This window comes from Sinocyclocheilus anshuiensis, unplaced genomic scaffold (assembly GCF_001515605.1).
Source record: "Sinocyclocheilus anshuiensis isolate Anshui unplaced genomic scaffold, SAMN03320099.WGS_v1.1 scaffold1341, whole genome shotgun sequence".
Taxonomy (NCBI): domain Eukaryota; kingdom Metazoa; phylum Chordata; class Actinopteri; order Cypriniformes; family Cyprinidae; genus Sinocyclocheilus; species Sinocyclocheilus anshuiensis.
This window is the reverse complement of record NW_015553274.1, coordinates 1,879,314-1,896,167: the sequence shown is the minus strand read 5'-3', so window position 1 is coordinate 1,896,167 and position 16,854 is coordinate 1,879,314. Positions and strand designations below refer to the sequence as shown.

Below are 16,854 nucleotides of genomic sequence, written 5' to 3'. Positions count from 1 at the left end.
TCCCTTTGGTTGGGCACTTGGAACTTTGTTTATGTTACTATAATTATCTTTCTGTTAATGCAGCAATGCATCATGAAGTCAGAGTAATTTGGCTTCAAGGGAAGAAAAGTAATAAATAGATTGCTTTTTGAAGGTGACCTATCTTCTAATTAAATTAATGTTTTTGTTTTTTTTGTTAACCATTTTATTCGCTCTTTTTGTTGTGCTACTTCTGACACAAGACAGCAAGTAAAATTAGCAAATAAAATCAACAACTGTAAGACAAAGCAACTGCATAATTTATTCATGCCGCAATGCACTCTGGTACTGCTACCTCCACTGTTTACAAGAAGCATACCCTAAATCAGATTGTTTTTGCTTTGTTTCAAAATGTTTGTAATACATGTTAAAACTGCACTAAAAACAAAAAAAAATACATTACCTTTAACTTTCACTACCTTAAATTTATGTGTAATTGTATGTGTGTGTGATGAATGGAACATTGTTGTCAGTAATTTGTAATGGATATTTGAAGCACTTAAGTTAGTGGAGTAACACTTACTTGGTTTTTTTAAGGCAATCGGTTTGCATGCTTTTAGCAAGTAAATCAGATTGCTGTTTAAGTAAATACAACTTAGAAATTCCAAGTTGCAGGAAATGTTACATGAGTTGGCTCAACTTAAATAAAAGAGTTGTTTGAAATACGCACATAGTATATTGTACTTATTATATTTAGTTGTTGAAAATAGTGATTCTGAGTTACCAGAACTTGCGTGTAAGTTTACAACACTAAATAAACCTTTGTTATTACAAATTATTATTCTTATTTCACTTTACTTAGTTTTTTCAAGGCAATCGGTTTGCATGCTTTTTTTAAGTAAGCCCAACTAATTAGGTTTTACAGTGTGTCTGATCTGTCTGATGTCCATTCTTTCATTCTGTCCATCTGTATTTATATCTGTCTATCAATCTAATGTTCTGTTTACCATTTTGTCTGTAGTTCTATGGTTCTATCTGTTGTTCTGTCTGTAAATGTATCTGTCTATCTGTCTGTCTGTCTGAATTAGAAATACTGTATGTACAACTAATACTGTAAAACAGTTTGAGTTAGTGTTTAAATCTGGGTTTGTGTCCTCAGGCGGAGGTGTGCTCAGGGACAGTGGCGGAGGTTATCCAGTCTGTGGTCAACGGGGCAGATGGCTGCATCTTCTGTTTTGGTCAAGCCAACCTCGGTTAGTAAACATCTATTCAACCTAGTAGCCCATATTTTACTGTAATTAACTTTATTGTTATGATAACCCACCTCCCTCTGTTACAACCCCTCATGCTTTGACAGATAATGCATTGTTCAGAATCCATTTTTAGATGGAGTAGCCATCACCTACAAGAGGCGAAAAGAAAAGTGATGCAAAATACACAGTTTTGGCTGCATTTGAAATTTCCTAACAAGGAGGCAGAGAAAATGCTGGGAGGGCATATGTGTTTGAGCAGTAATAGCGGTTTGCTGAACACAAAGTGCCCTCTTTTTACATTTTGTGTTTGAAAAGTGCTCAGTTTCTCTCTCTCATACTCTCTTGTTGTTCAGCCCCTCACTGTGAGAGACTGTGTGCCTCCCACCGTGCTGCTTCAATCCCCCATAGTTAGCTTGGCTGCTCATTTGCTCTGCTTTAGCGTGGTATATTCTCTTATGACTAACATCCTTGTGGGTTTTATTAGGTTAGGTGTGTTTTACATAGACAGTCCTATTATTAACACAAATCCTATTATAGACCTGCTCTTATATCATTATGTAGTCACGTAAAGTTAATCAGTTGACAGTGTAATTTTTATGATGTCTATGTTGACAAATGCTTCTCACTTATTTTATGTCATTTTTTAGCTAAATAAGAACCATGTAAGGACAATTGAAGCATAATGTAGTATTGTCTTCCTCACATTGAGTAAATACTTAAATTTTATCTTCAGTCATACCAATCTCGAATGTTCAGTTACATCTTTCATTAGCATTAGCCAGTTTTCACCACAGCTCACCTTTACCTCACAGGCAAAAGCTACACCATGATCGGCAGGGACAGCTCTACACAGAGCTTGGGTGTGGCACCCTGTGCTATCTCCTGGCTCTTCAAGCTCATCGAGGAAAGGAAAGAGAAGACTGGCACACGATTCTCCATCCGCGTGTCTGCTGTGGAAATCTGTGGCAGGGAGGAGGTGCTGAGAGACCTGTTGGCTGACTTTTCCACAGGGACTTCCCAGGACAGTCAGGGTGCAGGAATTTCCCTGCAAGAGGATCCGGTCTGTGGATCACAGGTGCGTTAGAGTTTGTTTTAGTATGTGTAGGTCTACTTAGTGTTCCTGTAACTCAAATAATAGTGCATGGTGCTAGCAATGCCAAGGTCATGGGTTTGATTCCCAGGGAATTGATTAAATAGATCAATTAAATTTTTAGGTCAAATTTAAAAAAATGTTAAATGTAACATAATTGAGTGTAACATTATGTCTTTTTTATATTCACTACCGTTCAAAGTTTGGGGTCAGTAAGATATTTTGAGTCTCTTATGCTCACCATGGCTGCATTTATTTGATCAAAAATACAGTAAAATAGTCATATTGTGAAATATTATTACAATTTAACGGTTTATAATTTATTATTACAATATAACTTTTTTATTTTAATATATTTTAAAATAAATAAATGTAGATGTAATTTTGGTATATACGTATTTTAAAATCAATAAATGTAATTTCTTCAGTGTCACGGGATTCTTCAGAAATCACAATAAATTCAAGAAACATTTCTTCTTATTATATATTAAAGTTAAAAACTGTTGTGCTGCTTAATATTTTTGTGAAAACTGTGATACATTTTTTTCATTTGATTAGAAAGTTCAAAATAACAGCATTTTTTTAAATGGAAACCTTTTTAAACATTATAAATGTCTTTACTGTCACTTTTGTTTAGTTTAATGCATCCTTGCCAAATAAAGTATTAATTTATTTTTTTAAAAGAATCGTACTAACCGGTAGTATACAGTAATTGCAAGTCACCTTTCTTTGACTACTGTCAAAATGATAATGTTCATTAATCCATTTAATCAAAATCTAATTGTTTCTGTCTCCCTTTACTTTCTTTATCTCTGTGTCTCACTCTCACTTCAAAATTTGTTCAGCTGCAGAACCAGAGCGAGTTGCGGGCGTACTCTGCAGAGAGAGCGGCATTCTTCCTGGATGCAGCTCTGGCAGCACGTAGCACCAGCAGATCTGACTGTAAGGAAGAGGACCGCCGGAATTCTCACATGCTCTTCACCCTACACATTTCCCAGTACCGTATGGAGAAAAGCACTAAAGCAGGAAGTATGGCTCGCTGTGCTCATTTTCACATTTATTCAGGAAAACTGTATTGAAATGTGATATTTATGAGCTATTTAAGATATTTAATATATGGCTGTTTGTCTTTTAAGAGCATAATATTTGACTTTTAATGTTGAGAAGAAATGCTAAAGTAATATTTTAAACAGCCATGCCTTAACATTCAGGGCTCTAAATAATTCAACTTCAAAGGCAATTTACCTCCACCTCAAAAATTAAGTTATACCACCTTATCGCTGTCTAAGAATTCATATCATATATCTTTATGCATCATTAGTATTTTGAGAAGACTGCTACCGAGGGCAGGCGATACCTGACTTTGCCATTATCATGCTCTCCATGTTCACAGAGAGTATCAGTTACCTCAATTTAGTCCCGCTGATAACGGCTCTACGAGAATGCTAACAAGAAGGGTTAGCACATTTTCATTACTGGGCGTAGCCATCCTGTCAAGTCAGCATGTCAACATTAGAATGGTCATTAGTATTGCACTCCCATTGCTGCAATGCAAGCTGGGTTCTGGCCATTGACACTAGCCAGAATAGATTTTAATATGTAATGAGGCTGGAGTCTCTTCTGCAGAGATGTTTATAGAGCCCAGCATGAAATGAGAAGCTCGTCTGCATTCCTGCTCCACTGAGGGTTTCTGTTCTGAATGCTGGCTTTGTAAATCTTGCCGACGTGAGGTTAATGGCCTCCATCTCAGTGTGAAATAAATGCATCTTCTGTAATGATACTGAATGAATTTTAATTTAGTGACCTACATGTGACTGTAATCTAACTAGCTGTACTTACTTTTATTTGCTTGCTGTTTGATGGACTGCCAAGGATATTGAATCACCACTTACCTAGCAGAGATCAAAAATCCAACTGCTATCTCATAAGGTCCCCTGCAACACTGTGATCTGCCGTACCTGTAGCCTTTTTGATGATAAAATTCTTTGTCCTGTCTCAGCTTAATGTGCAGAGACAACTAAATCATTTGTAGGTTGATTTTTTTTTTTTTTTTTGCAGTTGTGCTTTCAGCATCGCTATTTGAGTAGTCCAACATACAGTAGAAAAATTAGCTGTCTGTCTTAATGGATTATTTGGTACTACTGATGGAGTAGAAACCAGTGGTGTATAAAGTACCTGAAAGCCATACTTAAGTAAACGACTGTGTTAATGAGTGAATCACTGAATCATTTATTCAACCGATTCGTTCAAAAAGCATTCAATAAGTAAACTCCATTGCTCAAAGACGCAAAACAGTGCTGTGATCTTTGTTTGAAACTATTTTCGTTGGCAAAATTGAGCAAAAACAAGCAATATTATGTCTAAAATGTAAGTCACTTGCTAACTTTACTGAACTTGTATAAAAAGATTATTAAATTTGTTATGCTGATATCTGCAGAAAAAACGGTACTCTGTGTGTGATATAGGTTAAGTTAACTAAATTAAATTATGTTGTGTGATTTGGTGATATACTCGATAATGTCAGATCGCACATCATCAAAACAACACTTACCCTATTATCGCAGATGATGCTGTATATCGCACACACCAGCCTCGACTTGAGAGGAAAATGAATCATCCGCGGTTGTGCGCACACTTGTTTGCACGTGAGCAAAGGTGTTTTTAGGAGTCTAACTTGCAGACGCCAGACCACTGATTCGTCAAACCTGCTTGCTTGCAGTTTGTGTTCTTCTGACATCTGACTATTTTGTAGTAAATGCCTCTCGCTTCTCTCCACCATATGGAATTGTTGAACTGCAGAAGATCATCTGTCCTGTCAGATCTGCCGCTCCCTCTTCAATCTGTTCATTCTGACACAGGAAGAGTGGATGGAGGGGCTGCAGGAACCGGATGGCTAATTTCTTACTGAAGACGTTTAGAGATTGCAGCTGAGGCTTTATGTCTGCATGATAAAATATCTTGAGATTCATTTCAGCTCGAAAGAGAAAGAAAAGCCGGAGCGATTTTACTTATGGCCACTAGTATGACTGTATGTGTCGTTCCCCTATGGAAATAATATTTTCAAGAGCTGTAACGTAGAAGTTACAGTTGTAACTACTTGTGTAATTTACAACTTTGTAAGGAGTAAAAGTTGGCTGAAATATAAAAACTCAAGTAAAGTACAGATACTCCCAAAAAATACTTAAGTACTTTAACGAAGTATTATTACTTAGTTACATTATACCACTGGTAGAAACTATGTACTGCTCTTTCAACAAAAGTCTTACTTTATCTTTCTCTTTACATGTTTTTTTTTTCATGAGTGTCTTTGCTTTTTATAAATTTCAATTATGTTTAGGGTTTTGGAATTAAGATGTTGCCTGTAAACGATTAAACTCTGTGTTTAAATAGGAAACCCAAAGAGTCTTTAACATTGACATTGGGAGTGAATTTCTGTTTTAACTTTGCAGTGTCTGGGAGTCGTAGCCGTCTGCATCTTCTGGACTTGGGCAGTTGTGAGTCTGATTTGAGTCAAACACGAGATGGAGGGAGAGGCCAATGTCTGTCATTGGCTGCTCTTGGAAATGTCATCCTAGCCTTGGCCAATGGAGCCAAGCATGTGCCATACAGGTAAGTCTTTTGTGGTTCAATTAATCAATATAAACCAATAGCGGGAGATGATAGATCTCTGTTAATGGGGGTAAATGTGTCTCTGAGCACACACTGAGTCCTACCGATCTACATCTGCAAGGGTTTCATTCTCACCCTCCTCAGATCAATGAAGCCAATTAGCCAGCTTTGCAGGGAGGGAATGCAGCCAGGGCAAATTGGACTTGAGGTGGGATGTATTGATAGGAATGTGGGTCAGGGAGTAAGAGATTTATGCTGAAAGAAAATTAAGAAATACTCACCGGAAGGTGGGATAGTAAATACAGTGACATGAGCAGGGAAAAATAATCTTTTTCTTTTAGATGTGGCTTCAGAAAATAACATCCTCCACAACAGAATAAAATAAAAACACTCCAAATCAGGTCACTAGAGAGTGAGCATCATTTTCTTTGGATTCTTTTTATTCAAGTATGATTCATGATCCTCTATTTTAAGACAACCTCTCAATGATCTTAGAGGGAGAGGCAGAACGTTGTAAAGCCTAGCTTCCTTTTTGGCTAACGAGAATATTTTTTGATGTATAATTCAGAAACAGCAAGCTTACCATGCTGCTGAGGGAATCACTGGGCAACATCAACTGTAGAACCACCATGATCGCCCACATCTCTGAGTCGCCAGCCAATTATGCCGAATCTCTCACCACTGTGCAGCTTGCTTCCCGTATTCACCGCATGAGAAAGAAGAAATCCAAGGTTTGTGATTCAAACTGATGTATTTATTATTTGAATTATGTATGCTTATGTATTCATGGTTATTTAAAAAAAAAACTGAAAAAAACGAAGCACTGCTTCCTGGTACCAAGGTATCCATTGTCACGGTGCGTGCGGGGAGATGAAGCGAGGACTCAAGTGCAGGAGAAATGGTTATTTATTTTAATAAAAAAATGAAACAAAAACAAACTCAAACCACCCCGAGGGGGAAAAACAGACAGGCAGGCCTAAAGCTGCACCACATGCAGACACGAAACACACACAATGAGAAATGATGGATCAGCACAGGATGACAGACACCAGGAGAATAAATAGGAACCAAACGAGGAGGCTAACGAGGGAGACACAGGTGGAGCAACTTAAACAATAACGAGGTAACAAGATGGGAGGGGCAAGACAATAGACAGGAGAGAGCACATGGCAACAGACAACACAAGCCATGTGCTCACCGAATACAGTCATCTGGTGGCCCTCCTGGGCACACCTGCTGAAGACTGTGACAGAACCCCCCCCTTAAGGAGCGGATTCCAGACGCTCCACCAAGAGCAATCCCGGAGGGAGGCGGAACGGAGGTGGATCAGGGGGAGGGATGGTGGGCCAGTTATTAAAATAAATAACCATTTCTCCTGCAATTGAGTCCTCGCTTCATCTCCCTGCACGCACCGTGACAGATCTGACACGAAAACACGCACAATGAGAAATGACGGATCAGCACAGGATGACAGACACCAGGAGAATAAATAGGAACCAAACGAGGCGGCTACCGAGGGAGACACAGGTGGAGCAACTTAAACAATAACGAGGTAACAAGATGGGAGGGGCAAGACAATAGACAGGAGAGAGCACATGGCAACAGACAACACAAGCCATGTGCTCACCGAACACAGTCATCTGGTGGCCCTCCTGGGCACACCCGCTGAAGACTGTGACAATCCATATAAGGCAGTAAGTATGGCAATGAACCTTTAAAAGTAAAAACTGCTAATTAAAAAAAGATGTTTTGGACCAATATTAATTGTGAAAATGCTATATAACTATAATATACTGCTGTATATACTATAACTATAATAACTATATTTTAATTATTAATAATTGAACTAACAATAATATTTCCCAAGTCATTTTTAATATATTTTTTAATTTATTTTGACTTTGATAGAGTGACTACAGTATTTGCTGAAAGTCTTTATTTTTATCAGCATTTTGTCCATTTTATTCTTGTCTGTATACATTCTCCAATAGGTCATGACTGTCATTATTTTCCTAAATTACATTTGGGCTTTTATTCATCAGAATCATTCAAAATTTAAATAACAATTCATGCTTTGTCTGAGAAACAAATGTTATGGTGATAATTTAGCTGCAAACTTTCTCAGTGACCTATGTCATGTAATCAACAAATGTAATCAATGCATTTGTTCCAGAGAGAGAACAGCATGTAACCTATCCCATCACAGAGGCCATTTTTTTCACCATAATTAAGCTGTTTTGACAGAATATATTAATGTTTTATAGAGTCCTTTAGCTGTCTAACTTATGCATAGTATTGACAACTATTTTAGCTTCTCCTTTGGTGTGCACTTTTCAACTTTGTTGATATTGACATGCTGTTTCTGAAATTATTATGTGCTGTGAAAGAGCTTTCTGCCAAGATATATTGATGTCAGTGTGGTATGTCATTTTGTTCAGTATGCATCAAGTTCCTCTGGAGGCGAGAGCTCCTGTGAAGAAGGACACATCAGACGGAGACCCTTCTACCCTCGGACTGTGGCACTTGACCCAGACCACCCTGCAATGTTATCCAGTGACCCAGATTACTCCTCCAGTAGTGAGCACTCATGTGATACTGTGATCTATGTGGGGCCTGGTGGGACCCCTATCTCTGATCGTGAACTCAGTGACAATGAAGGCCCACCAGCATTTGTTCCTATCATTCCCTCCCTGAACAAGAAGCGTTTAAAAGAGGGGCCTAAGTCTGATGGGGACCACCTCAAATGTAACACCTTTGCAGAGTTACAAGAACGACTTGAGTGTATTGATGGCAGTGAGAGCACATCTGTTTTCACCAGTGAAGGCAAAGGCCAACAGACAGCCTCCAAAAGTGGACTGGAAAGCGTGTCAGAAGGGGCTTCTGTATCAACCAGGACCGCCAAGTCCTCACTTCAAAAGCCTGCACACCTGCAATATGGGACCACATCTGAAATTAACACGACTTTAAGGCAAGATTCAGAGCCTGTTGTGAGAGAGAAAGTCTTTAATAGAGGACCTATACAAAAACCCAATGTCTCTTCATCCTTGCAGAGAATCTCAAAGACCTCAGTTTTGAATACCGAGTCGATTTTAGCCACACGGACACCTCCAGTAGGTATGAGTCAACAAGCCCTAAGGCAGGGAGAACGCAATGACTCCCCAATTACTGACAGGTCCCATCACCTCAGCAGAAGTCCTGTGGAGGTGAGCCACCTACGTGCTGCTCTGAGGAACAGGTGCCTCGATAGGGATGTTTTAAGGACTACAGTTACACTGCAGCAGCCCGTGGAGCTCAATGGAGAGGATGAGCTGGTGTTTATGGTGGTCGAAGAGCTGCCTGCTGGTCTGGTTCCAGACAATGGGAGACCATCCAGCATCATTAGTTTCAACACAGACTGTTCTTTGCAGGCCCTGGCATCTCACTCACGGCCTGTTAGCATTATCAGCAGTATCAACGATGAGTTTGATGCATACACATGCCAGATGAGCAGGTCCCAGCTGAACCAAGGTACTACTTCTAAGTCACAGGAGGAATTTACAGCTGGACATGCAACTGCACACTCTTCAGTCGGCTCCTGGTCTTGCAAAACAAATATTTGTACCCCAAGAAGAGATGAGACTGAAGGGAGCCTCTCGACAAAGGGAGTGCGCAAGGGACCAGTCAGCAGCTCCATGATGGATTTACCTGGTGGTTTACACGAAGAATCTTTCTCCCAGCAAAGAAAAAATAGTCAATTGGGTGACAGTGGAATTTGCTTTTCAGAACAAGACTATGATTCTGCAACCATTGACAAATTGTCCATATCTAAGTGCCCTCTATCTCATGACAGTACCAAAGCATCCCTCGGTGGTCCAAAGTCGATAAGATCTAATAGACTCATAACCTCACAGTCTGCCCAAATCTCATTCATTTCTACACTCCCTAGAAAGAGCATCCAAACTGCATCTTCTAGCAGTAGCTACAGCCATGAGCTACAACACCAAGGTAGCAGAATAGATGAACAATGGACCCACACTAGTAGTGGGCTACACTCGGCCAGGAATTCAGAGTTTAACTCTGTTAGCAAACCACCAAAAAATGGCACGAGTGGGATTCCGTCTAGAAAGACAGGCGGGAATAGCAATAGTGTACCTCGCCCTCTTAAAATACATGTGTCATCCACATCTCAAAGGGTTGTGGATGGTAGTGAGAAGTCAAGCGTTAAGAAAGGGGACCTGAGCAAGATGCCCCAGCTTAAGAGAGGAGCCACCACTCTCGGCATGGTCTCAGTGCCCCATAGTTCAAATGAGATGAAATGGGGTAATGATTCCTTGCAAACGACTGGTAGCCTGAAATTCTCATCCTTAGGAAAGAGAGCTAATGAACAGAAAGGTAGTATGCTCCCTAAGTCTGGAAGCATGTCACCCCCTGCTCCACCTGTCCGAAAGTCAAGCCTCGACCAGAAAACACGGATTTTGTTGTCTCCAAGTGCCTTAAAGTCTGTAGGTAATGATGGAACAAGATTGTCTTCCTCCAAAGCATCGGTTTCTGAGGAGGACTTTGATGTTCGAGTTAGAGGGGAATCCGTTAGCTTTAAGTCATCCAGCCTGAAGACAGCTTCTAGTCTTAGATCACATAATGCTAAAGGAGACAATGGAAAGCATTTTGGTAGTCTTATGTCCCTTGAAAGGTGTGACAGTTTAACTTCAGTGGGTTCCAAACCAGTACCCTCAAGGGAAAACAGTAATGTCACTATCAGTAGCACTGGCAAATCTGCTAAAATGGTGCCAAAACTTGGGACGCCCTGTTCAATATCTACACCAACCGCCACTTCCCCTCCATCTACTAGTGGAATTTGTAAGCTTGGACATATAAAAGCCAGTATAACTCCTAGATCCATTGTTGGGAATGGCAACAAAGGAAAGGCCTTGTCAAGTACTGGTTCAAAATCTTTTAGCTCCTCTACCAAGTTCCTTGCTGCGTCGGCTGCTCGCAATACCAGTCTACCTCCAACTGGAAAACCCCCATCTCGCTCTGTCATAGGCTCCAATGCTAAACAAGGAAGGGGCACTATTATGGGCACAAAGCAAGCTATTCGTGCAGCCAACAGTCGGGTCAGCGAACTAGCAGTTGGTAGCTCCAAGAAACAGCTCAGGGGCTCTGACCAAGCAGATGGCAACAATGATGCCAGAACTTCCAGCGAGACACCATTGGCTGCTCCTTTGCCTTCTCCTTACAGCAAGATCACGGCCCCTCGCCGTCCTCAGCGCTACAGTAGTGGCCACGGTAGTGACAACAGCAGTGTACTTAGTGGTGAACTGCCCCCTGCCATGGGGCGCACTGCACTTTTTTATCACAGTGGAGGCAGCAGTGGCTATGAGAGCATGATCAGGGACAGTGAAACTACAGGCAGTGCATCTTCTGCCCATGATTCCATGAGTGAAAGTGGAGTGTCCACGTCCAGTCGAACAAAGGCCTCAAAATCTCTCAAAAAGAGATCCAATGGTGAGTTTTACTGTGAAAACACTCAGGGCATTATTTACTGGTGATCAATTCAAGATTTATTTATTAGATGGCCTTCAAAAGTTAGAAAGGAAAATAGGTAGTACAGGGAAGGTTGTTGTAATGTATGTTGTAATGTATCTGTCAATTAATGATCAAGACTTCGATACTGAGGACCACAAATATTTCCATCCTCAAAATGGTTTAATAGGATTTGGCAGTGTCTTAGCCAGATTTTACATCACAGTTGTCCAGTATGGCTGCCCCTACGAGCAGTCAGTGGGGACAAATGGGACCAAATTCTCCACTATGGTGTGTTTTTTACAGTCTGACATAAAGACCATTGATGCTGCACAGTGTGCCATGGCTTTTACCTAAGATTCCACCAGGCCAATAAATATTAGTAAAGCATTCCATCTAGCCAGTCAGTCAGTCTATTTAGTCCATTTAAATGTATGAACCCAAGGTTATTAGGCATATCTGGTGTTTAATATGCATTCACCCTATTCTGTAATCTGCATTTACCCAAAAATAATTTTTGCTTTAAATCCTTTAACCTCTTGCAAGCCTCTATTTAAAAGCATGCCCACAAACTCTGCTGTTCATCTTCGGCCCGCATGAAGAGCATTACCCTGTGTGACCCCTCCAGGCCTGCAGCGACGCCGTCTGATTCCTGCTCCTCTGCCAGACACCTCTTCTCTGGGCAGGAAGGTTGGTGCAGCAGGCCAGTGGGTCGATCTACCTCCACTGGGGGGTACTATGAAGGAGCCCTTTGAGATCAAAGTGTACGAGATTGATGATGTGGAACGCCTTCAGAGACGCAAAGAAGGGTTGATAGAGGTAAGAAGACAGTATGTTTGACAAGTGTGTTCTATGCTGTTTGTATGCTAATTACGAAGAAAATAGCAAAATTCTAGCGTGAAGTAAATAACTGTGTTTAAGTAGTTTATGTGTCAAGTCATTGGTTAAAAATAAATATAAGTGTTAGGATGAGGCTAATAGGCTATTAGAAGTGGAGAAAATTGAAGAAGTGGAGTATTTCCCCTATATGTGACTTTTCAATTTTTTTATTCCTCGTAAAACAATCCTACAATTGATTTTCAATCCTTTTCACTTTAGTGTTCAGCATGTGGCACAGTCCCAGTATGATGGAATAAAATCAATATTTCATTTATGCTAAACTCAAAAGCATCAGATAGCATGAGGTTCTGATGATTCTCTCACATCTGACAAGTGCAGTTGTCAATAATGAAGCTTATCTCCGTGACAATTACTTATGTTGGCTAATTGATTTTAGATCGGACTGATAACTTTAGTTAGACAGGGATGACTGGTGTTGTAGGACAGAAAGAAGTGTGTACAGATTAGCAAAGGTCTTTCCAGAGAGAGGAAGAGATAGAAGGAGAGAGAGCATCGGGGAGGGGTCAGGGGTGCCCGTGATGAATGAGGTGTGGCTCCACAATCTGTAGCCCGCCTGATTGGTCTTTATGGCCCACTCCACACAGTGCGTCCATGGGTCATTAACCGTTTTTCTGTGAGTTTCTAACACTGATCATACAGGCAATTGTGTAGAGTTCACGAGAGGAAAAGACATTAACTCAGTCGAATGATGCTCTGATTTATTTTCAGTTAAGAAAAAATTATCTCAGCTCGCATATTAGAGTCTGGCAGTTTGCTTATAAAGAACTAGGCTGTTCAGTCCCTTGTTTTATGTGAATCTATATGTATGTGTGTGGGTAGGAGGTTGTATAACTGTTAAGTTTATATTTGTTTTGTGAAATTGGACCTAAATTGGACCCTGTATGGCAGAAATAAAGCGCTATATAAATGCATTCATTCATTCATTCATTCATTCAAATTTAGGGTGTATTCACACCTGTCTTGTTTGGTTCGATTGAATCGATTTTCAATCCTTTTCACTTTAGTGTTCAGCATGTGGCACAGTCCCAGTATGATGGAATAAAATCAATATTTCATTTATGCTAAACTCAAAAGCATCAGATAGCATGAGGTTCTGATGATTCTCTCACATCTGACAAGTGCAGTTGTCAATAATGAAGCTTATCTCCGTGACAATTACTTATGTTGGCTAATTGATTTTAGATCGGACTGATAACTTTAGTTAGACAGGGATGACTGGTGTTGTAGGACAGAAAGAAGTGTGTACAGATTAGCAAAGGTCTTTCCAGAGAGAGGAAGAGATAGAAGGAGAGAGAGCATCGGGGAGGGGTCAGGGGTGCCCGTGATGAATGAGGTGTGGCTCCACAATCTGTAGCCCGCCTGATTGGTCTTTATGGCCCACTCCACACAGTGCGTCCATGGGTCATTAACCGTTTTTCTGTGAGTTTCTAACACTGATCATACAGGCAATTGTGTAGAGTTCACGAGAGGAAAAGACATTAACTCAGTCGAATGATGCTCTGATTTATTTTCAGTTAAGAAAAAATTATCTCAGCTCGCATATTAGAGTCTGGCAGTTTGCTTATAAAGAACTAGGCTGTTCAGTCCCTTGTTTTATGTGAATCTATATGTATGTGTGTGGGTAGGAGGTTGTATAACTGTTAAGTTTATATTTGTTTTGTGAAATTGGACCTAAATTGGACCCTGTATGGCAGAAATAAAGCGCTATATAAATGCATTCATTCATTCATTCATTCATTCAAATTTAGGGTGTATTCACACCTGTCTTGTTTGGTTCGATTGAATCGAACTCAAGTTCGCTTCCCCCTTTGATGCGGATCTTTTGGGCAGGTGTGAATACAGCAATCGCACTCGGGTGCGGACCAAACAACCGTACCGAGACCCAGCTGAAGAGGTGGTCTCGGTCCGCTTCCAAACAAACTCTGGTATGGTTGAATGGATGAACCAAAGAATGGATGACCTTAAGCACACGTGTGGTTTTGTTTGCAGTTTCTGGTTCACTTGCAAAAAGGGCATTGTGAAAGCGAACCACACCAAACAAAAGAAATCAACATTGTATTTGGTCCGGACCAAAGCAAGTGAACTAGCGGACTTTCCTGGTGTGAATACACCCTAAATCCTATTTGCAGTGGGCATAGCATAACAGCTTAAATGAGTTTTTCTTTATCTATAGTTCACGAACCTGAGATAGTTGCAGATAAGAAAAAGGCATTTCAATTGTTATTTTGCATTTTCATTTACTTTCTAATGGCCACCTGTTAGTGACAAAATAAACATTATAGGAGTAGGGTAATCTATACTGTAATTCAACCTTTCAGTAACAGGTTCCTCTTGAACATGATCTTTCTTTTTAATCCTTTAAGCAAACGTGCCTTTAAGAGACCTGCAAGTATTTAACCTGGATGCTAATTTTATTTCCCGCTTGGCCCTAATTAATCTGACCAAAGGGCTGAGGACCTAAATCCTCTGTATAGGTTAGCGAGCATTGAGTCAATTAAATCGGCCCTGAGGAGAGCCACACAGTCTAGCAGGTGATTGGAATAGGTACAAAGGATTGCGGTTGACTGTATGCAACTCACACTGCTGTCCCACACTTGCAGGGTTTGCAGTACTTCAACGCCCGCCTTAGGATGTTGGAGAAGAGGCAGCAGCAGATCAGGGAGATAAGAGCCAAGCATGAGAAGCTGAAAAAAGAGTTGGAGGATGCCAAGACTCGTCTCATGCTGGACCCCAGTAAATGGATGGGAGAATGTAAGTTCCCAAGTGTATTGTTGTTTAATGTCAGGGGATTTCAAACTTTTTTCATGCTAATGAATATCAAGTGATGACTTTCCCCCTTTTTAAAGTATTATTGCAAACATATTTTCATGTATGAAGTCCCATCTACGCATGAAGATAGAATACGCTAGAATTTTGTTGTTACTGCACTAAAATCAAAGCAAATTGTCAAAATATTATCTGAAGAATATTTACTTCTTATTAAGTTCATACAGTGTCCTTTTTCCATCCACTTATTGTTTAAAAACTAGGACTGTCAATAGAACAAAATAAATGTGATTAATCTTATGATCTTATGATACTAACTTTGATGCCTTATTGATGCTAATTTTCTTCTGGCCCTTGTGGCCCCTTTGACCTCAATTTGAAAACCTTTGATTTATATGACACTGAATATTAACAAGTATTATACAATAATAGTAAGTGTATTTTGTTTGACTGAACTTAGTGGTGTGGTATACATGAGCGACTCTTTGTTCATACTACAAATTTCACATGCTTTCAGCCAAAAGGACTTTCTTTTGGCATTTTTACTGTGACACTTTACCATGCATCAAGGTCAGGAATGATTCATTTTACCATACATCTTACACAGCATATGTGTCCCAGTAGTGTGATGTAGACTAATGGCTCCCTTTATAACTTTAATTTAAGTGTTTGAACTTTGTGCCAGAGGAAATGCTGAGGTATTGGTGCATTCACAGAAATGTCTAAAGCATTGGCTTTACAATACAATAATGGATGACATTGATTTTCCAGAATATTCTCCATAAATGTAAACTGTGAAACAATTTGTTGAGGTTTTTGTAATTGGGATTCTTTTACTGTTCTTGCCTTCAACACTTAAGCTGCAAGAACGAACTCTGGACACAGACTTTATGACGTTTAACCTTAATGTTAACAATGAGTCAGCAAATGGTATATTATTGTATTTCAGGATTTTCTCAAACAAAAACAAATACCTTCGGTATCAAATAGGGCAAGAAAATTATTTGAAGAAAATGAAGCTTAATCATGTGATTTGTATTGTTTACTCTACTGAGAATGAAAAAGAACATTGCCAGCAGCAAAGAAAGCTCTGTTGATTCTGTATCTCTGTTTTATTCTGTATTCGTCCTTCAGTTTCAGTTAGAATTACAACTATTACAAACCACCAATACAACAACCTTGATATTGCAAAGTATCTGTCTCCACTTTGCTAGAAGAAACACTTTTGTAAACAGTATGTGGGAGAAAAATCGCAGGACGTAAAGGAATAATGTAGAGAAAATGGCAGGTGTATGGAGAGAGTGAGTGAAAATGTGTGTCTGTGTGTGTTCTTGAATCAATAAGGTATTATTTTTCTCTTATTATTATTATGGGTATTATTTGCCCACTGGCCAGGTGATGTTTACCATTCATGTGTGACTGCTGTCTTGGGTAAAGCTGTGATTGGTGCTGTCATGCTGTATAAATCAGCCCCTCTTCAGAGCCTAGTAAAATGAGGATGGTGTTTCTGCAAGCCCATCTCCCACACCAACAAACCATCACATGCAGAGATTTTTGTTTATGTTCTGAGTGATAAAACTGTCCATTTAGGTGTGTCAGTAGGGCCGCATCTCACATCTTTATTATGTAGTACAATAATGTGGATTCTACATCTGTATTTATTTTAGAGATTGCTTGATTTTTATATTCATACATGTTGTAATTAGAGCTGTATTCAAATGAGTTATTAAAATTAAAATCAAATTTACAAATGCAAATTATGAATTATTGAGAACC

General features: G+C 39.7%; 1 protein-coding gene across 1 annotated transcript in view; it reads left to right on the top strand.

Annotated features, from left to right (window-relative positions):
• Nucleotides 1-16,854, top strand: part of kif26aa (kinesin family member 26Aa) — a 61,253-nt gene that overhangs the window by 43,371 nt on the left and 1,028 nt on the right. Inside the window, exons 9-16 of the mRNA XM_016459993.1 lie at nucleotides 1,118-1,211; nucleotides 2,024-2,286; nucleotides 3,147-3,330; nucleotides 5,751-5,910; nucleotides 6,479-6,641; nucleotides 8,349-11,394; nucleotides 12,041-12,231; nucleotides 14,913-15,063. Coding sequence (XP_016315479.1) covers nucleotides 1,118-1,211; nucleotides 2,024-2,286; nucleotides 3,147-3,330; nucleotides 5,751-5,910; nucleotides 6,479-6,641; nucleotides 8,349-11,394; nucleotides 12,041-12,231; nucleotides 14,913-15,063 — 4,252 coding nt within the window. The remainder of the gene's footprint in view (nucleotides 1-1,117; nucleotides 1,212-2,023; nucleotides 2,287-3,146; nucleotides 3,331-5,750; nucleotides 5,911-6,478; nucleotides 6,642-8,348; nucleotides 11,395-12,040; nucleotides 12,232-14,912; nucleotides 15,064-16,854) is intronic.